Source organism: Oncorhynchus masou, chromosome 27 (genome assembly GCF_036934945.1).
Source record: "Oncorhynchus masou masou isolate Uvic2021 chromosome 27, UVic_Omas_1.1, whole genome shotgun sequence".
NCBI classification, from domain to species: Eukaryota; Metazoa; Chordata; class Actinopteri; order Salmoniformes; family Salmonidae; genus Oncorhynchus; species Oncorhynchus masou.
In genome coordinates, this window is record NC_088238.1 from 17,058,538 (window position 1) to 17,064,871 (window position 6,334).

Consider the following 6,334-nt stretch of genomic DNA (forward strand, 5'->3'; position numbering starts at 1 on the left):
GCCTCTAGGTCACCAGGCTGCTCGTTATGGCGCACACCTGTCACCATTGTTACGCGCACCTGTCACCATCGTTATGCGCACCTGCGCATTGTCAGTCTCCCCTGGACTCCATCACCTCCCGGATTACCTTCCCTATATATGTCACTCCTTTTGGTTCCTTCCCCAGGCATCAATGTTTCTGTTTCATGTCTGTGCATTGTTCGTGTTTAGTATTATGGTGTGTTTATTTATTAAAACACTCGTTCCCTGAACTTGCTTCCTGACTCTCAGTGCACATCATTACAAATAGGTGATTTCAGAAGTGTGTGATTTGGCCATCATCACATGTGATTAACAAACTAGCAGTCTATCCTATGTGTTCAGCGTCTATTCCACGTTGGTTCGGTGTTATTTCATTGAAATGATGTGGAAATTATGCTGAGTCAACCACTGTGTGCCCAGTGGGATGACATGACCCATTCAGTTCTGATGGTAAACTTGGCTGACAAATCATCCAGAGCACACAACCCAACTCACAATTTCTATATCAAGTGTCAACTCCCCACACAGGGACACGCTGCTGTGCAAAACAAGCACACTCCTGCAAGGGTTAAATTCCTATCAATATTGAATTCAATTCAAAACACTTGATTGATCTCCAAAGGAGAAGTTGGATGTAGGACACAGACAGTAACATATGCAGATGCTTACCTATAGACCTGAGCCCTGATGTATGGTGGAACTAGTGAAATATATGAGGTCTACAGAAATCAATAGAATGAACTATGCATGAAAACAAGGGGACTGTGCAATACTGTATCGATACGTTACATCAGTGTTTCCCAAACTCGGTCCTCGGGACCCCAAGCGTGCACGTTTTGTTTTTAGCCCTAGCACTACACAGCTGATTCAAATAATTAAAGTTGGATGATTCGTTGATTATTTGAATCAGTTGTGTAGTACGGTGGCATAAACCTAAACGGGCCCCCTGGGGTCCCGAGGACTGAGTTTGGGGAACACTGCAATACATCAGTTCCTCAAAGTGTAAAATGCAAAAAAGAATACATGACGTCAGTAAAATCGATCTGTAAATGATTAAATACCTGTCAGAAGTATAGTATCTAATGTTTTTGCCTCTAATCTTTGCTCACTTCTCAAAGTTATTCATGTTAAAAATAGAAAATATCAACTCTGTGATTTATTTGATTGTACAATACTGGAAAGGTGCTCATTTCAAAAACGAATGGAACTTAATAGAAAGGTGGTATTCGTTTCACTTTAAGGATGTTTTACCTCGAAAAACACTGTCACTTTTACAAAAAATAACGTTTCTGTGAACACTAACACTGTTGATGTTATGTATCTGGTTCTCATGAAAAATGTATTTGTAATTATTCGCTCACTAACACAGAAAGTGACCTCAATAGTCCATAAAGATGATGCCGCATACTAGCACAGTGTACAGTACATTGTGATGAAATATAGATGTTTCCTAATGGCAATTTCATTATTAACAATAGCCTCATCAATAAAAATCAAGGTCGGTCATTAAATAATCATCATGGTAATAATGACATGTTTACATTTTCTCTCACTCAGGTTGCATAAAACAAAATAAGATGGATAGCCAAATGTACTCATTGAAAGCTCACTTTTTTTACAATGCCTGTTCATTTTCATGTCATTTTACGCAAGTCCCATAGTTCACATTAATGCAAATGCAGACACTGGACACCCACAATATTAAATAGCATGTTTCTTCAAATATTATTTTTAGTACAATGTGTTAGTTTATCAAACAGTGCACTCCCATGAATTGTAATAGGTTGTGCTTTATACTGATGATATTTTGAAATGTGTAGTTTTCCTCCTGCCTCTTCAGGCACCCCTTGAAATCTCACTATTTCAAAGCCTGTAACAATGATTTCTCCCAGACGCCGTTTTGGCTCTCCAGGCCCAAAATGGCCTCCCTCCCCGAACAGTTTTATCTTACCTCCTCCATTCTTGCCACACAGGTAAGGGAACCTCCAGACGTTCCCCAGGCCGATGGCGTAGCCCACGCATGACAACAGGAAGTCAAACCTGCCCTTCCAGGAGCCCCTGTCAGGGAGTACTTCCTCCTTCTCCTCGCCATCCGGGGGCGCCACCATCTCCATGACCTCGAATGGGACTGCCTGTTTGACCTCTGTCGGGGAGTTGAGGTCCACTGTGCTCTTACCAGTCTTCCCCATAGGGCGGGACCACGGTTCACTGGACCACGGTTCACTCGGGTTGAACCCCCGGTCCTCACAATCCTATACGGTCCACTATGTACGGTCCACCATGTGTGGTCAAATGATGTACGGTCAAATTGAGCCTCGGTTAGTGTGTCTGGTCCTTTTTGTCCTTAACCAGTGTACTTCACAGGGAGAAGATGAGGTGGAGCTGTGAAGCAACAGAGATTCATCTCATTGACTCGTAAATTTATGGTAGATGTATGACACAGAAACAAATAAATAGTTATCTAGCCTATAGATAGATAGATAGATAGATAGATAGATAGATATAGAACAGAGGTAACTGTGAGTTGTGGTGCATTCATGCTAACTCTGAACCCTCAATGACGACACACACTAATGTGTTTGAGTATCGGGGCATAATCAATTCAAAGATATTGAGTTTGGCCATTAATGAGTATGTGTGCATGTGTAATGCACTATGTATTTAATGCTTGTGACGTGCTGTGTGTCTGTATGTGTAATGCACTATGTATTTAATGCTTGTGACCAGCTGTGTCTGTATGTGTAATGCACTATGTATTTAATGCTTGTGACGTGCTGTGTGTCTGTATGTGTAATGCACTATGTATTTAATGCTTGTGACGTGCTGTGTGTCTGTATGTGTAATGCACTATGTATTTAATGCTTGTGACCAGCTGTGTCTGTATGTGTAATGCACTATGTATTTAATGCTTGTGACGTGCTGTGTGTCTGTATGTGTAATGCACTATGTATTTAATGCTTGTGACGTGCTGTGTGTCTGTATGTGTAATGCACTATGTATTTAATGCTTGTGACCAGCTGTGTCTGTATGTGTAATGCACTATGTATTTAATGCTTGTGACCAGCTGTGTCTGTATGTGTAATGCACTATGTATTTAATGCTTGTGACGTGCTGTGTGTCTGTATGTGTAATGCACTATGTATTTAATGCTTGTGACGTGCTGTGTGTCTGTATGTGTAATGCACTATGTATTTAATGCTTGTGACGTGCTGTGTGTCTGTATGTGTAATGCACTATGTATTTAATGCTTGTGACCAGCTGTGTGTCTGTATGTGTAATGCACTATGTATTTAATGCTTGTGACGTGCTGTGTGTCTGTATGTGTAATGCACTATGTATTTAATGCTTGTGACGTGCTGTGTGTCTGTATGTGTAATGCACTATGTATTTAATGCTTGTGACGTGCTGTGTGTCTGTATGTGTAATGCACTATGTATTTAATGCTTGTGACGTGCTGTGTGTCTGTATGTGTAATGCACTATGTATTTAATGCTTGTGACGTGCTGTGTGTCTGTATGTGTAATGCACTATGTATTTAATGCTTGTGACGTGCTGTGTGTCTGTATGTGTAATGCACTATGTATTTAATGCTTGTGACGTGCTGTGTGTCTGTATGTGTAATGCACTATGTATTTAATGCTTGTGACGTGCTGTGTGTCTGTATGTGTAATGCACTATGTATTTAATGCTTGTGACCAGCTGTGTGTCTGTATGTGTAATGCACTATGTATTTAATGCTTGTGACCAGCTGTGTGTCTGTATGTGTAATGCACTATGTATTTAATGCTTGTGACATATGTAAGTCTGTCTACAAAGATGCAAAAATATTTTCTTAGTGGATTTAATTGCTTACTACATCACATATGTGTAGATATGCGAACTATGTGATTGCTGTCTCTCTTGCTCTGCTGTGTGTGCTTCTTGAAAGCTGTCACTCAAATGGCGATGGGTTGAAGCTCATTGGCTAGAACTAAGGAGGCTGGCACACGTGGGGGAAGATGTCGGGTAAATGCTGCGGCACATCTTCCTGACAAACGGTCGATTCCCAACTAGGGACTTTGTAAAACAGTCATTCGTAGATTATGCATGTATGAACTACACGTTGACATATCCAGCCCAAAGCAGGAGGTTTAAACAATACTTTAAACAACAAGCAAGTCACCAACGTCCCAGAGCATGTTAAACTTCAGCAGGCTATAAGGTTTGTCTGGCTCAAATGTCAATGTATTCAAATTAAAACTTTTGACATACGGTTCTTTTTGGAATTGTGCTTTAGTTTGGTAAATGTGCATATTTATTTTCATGGCAATATCCTTGGAAAATGGCCTAAAGTATTTGTTTGTTTTTCCTTGCTTTATCATCTTCATTCCCTTTCCCATATTTTACTTTCTATTCCCTATTGAAATGTAAAACTCTTTGCTTTTTAACTCATGACCAATTTAGGCATATCTTGGAGTTTTTTCTCATGGGCAATTTGCCCTGTTGACCAAAACTTTTTTTTTTCAAATGACCATTTCAAAGATACTTATATTGTGTAACCTTGCTACTAATCATTTAGAGAGAAGTACGGCTGCTATTGGCACAATGCTTTGTATTAAAGTATTCACCTGCAATTAAACTAGTGTTTTGGATGAATTGGAGACACCCAACAAAATCCCAGAAGAGCTGTGGAGAAGAATGGTTCTCCACATTGTGAAATAAACAGATAAAAGTGAGGAGAAATGATGAAAACACCATTTGTTTGGAGCGTATGATCTCATAGTCTTGTCATTTGTCATTTCAGTGTCCCATTACCAAAGTGATCTTCGGATACTGTCTGAAAACTCTATACGCCCATAAATTGTATTTTTGTCACAGCCAGAGGCAACTTTGGGGTATCATAAGTTAAGTTTTGTATTGTATGTTTTATATTATACTACACTGTTACAAAAAAAGGTTATATCTAGAACCTTCTTTGGTTCTTTGGCTGTCGCCATAGGATAATCATTTGAAGACCCCTTATTGGTTACAGGTAGAACTCTTTTGGTTCCAACTAGAAATGTTGTGGGTTCCATGTAGAACCTTTCCCCAGAGGGTTCTACATAGAACCAAAAATGGTTCTACCTGGAACCAAAAAGGGTTTTACCTGGAACCAAAAAGGGTTATCCTACGGGAGAGCCAAAGAAAACCCTTTTGGAAACCTTTTTTCTAAAAGTGTATAGTGCTCATCCTGGTATACAGTACATACTTTACTTTAAATACTTTACTAGGCATCTGTATCTGACAGTATTCAACCTTAACTAGTAGTTTTAGTATTTTATTAGGATCCCCATTAGCTGAAGCAGCAGCTACTCTTCCTGGAGTTAACTCAGAGCTCTGTGAGGAGAAGGAGGATGGAGAAGGATCTGCAGCATACCTGTATCTGAAGTCTTAATGTCCCTTGTCAGGTGATCAGGGTCCCTTCCTTATACCTTTACACCTGTAGCACGAGGCAAAATGAGTAAAACCATCCAATGGAGAAAGGATCCAGCTATCCCCTCTATGAAAAGCTTTCATCCACTGCCCCACCCAAGGGAACTGTCATAATGTCAAAGCTGCTGGAAAGAATGTTTTAAAAATTTGCTTCCCCCTCTTTCTTCTTCACCCTCTCCCTTTTTCCTCTCTCTAGCTGGTGGTGTCTCTTCCTTCGGCTGGTACTGAGTGGCGGATAATAAAGTTGGACCTGTTGTGTGATCGGATTATTATTCTGCCCGGTGAGGCCCCAGGCCATGAGGGAGAAGTCAATCGCCTGATTCCGGTAGGGTGTCGTGCATTGTGGGTTGCAGTGCGGATGGGGGTGGAGAGTGTGTGTTTGTGTGTCGCAGTGCTAATGAGTGGGTGGTGGTGTCACAGTGTGTATTGCAGTGTGTGGGTATATGTGTGTTTCCCAGAGTGTGTGAATATGTATCTTTGAAAATGTGTGTTTGTGTTTGAGGGTCAGTCAGCTTTTGCCAGGGCCGTTACCATGGGATTTCCCTATAGAGGAGGTCCTAATCCGAGCAGTGAAAGACATTTGGAAGTTTGAAAAATGAAACAGCCACTGCTCACTGCTTACTGGCACTAGGCCTGGAATATGAAGAGCACAGAACATAATGTGAAATCATGCGACTCCGAGGGTGATCCCTATAATATCTCCTTTCTCTTGAACTGTGCACTTGTTCACTACTTCCCACATACTGTATCTTCCCACAAAGCATTGGATAGGGATAGGTGAATTTCCATTCAAATCAGTGAAGGGAAGTGAGCAAGTGCACACTTTGGGAGGAAGGAGAGATAATTAGGACTTAACCTGAGT

The 6,334-nt window shown here is 40.8% G+C and overlaps 1 protein-coding gene across 1 annotated transcript in view; it reads right to left on the reverse strand.

Moving 5' to 3' along the window:
* The window catches only part of slc6a1l (solute carrier family 6 member 1, like), a 29,920-nt gene extending 23,988 nt beyond the window's left edge, over positions 1-5,932 (reverse strand). Inside the window, 2 exon segments of the mRNA XM_064939362.1 lie at positions 1,973-2,403; positions 5,417-5,932. Of these exon segments, the coding sequence (XP_064795434.1) occupies positions 1,973-2,210 (238 nt within the window). The 5' untranslated portion in view covers positions 2,211-2,403; positions 5,417-5,932.
* Positions 5,933-6,334: the final 402 nt, after the last annotated feature.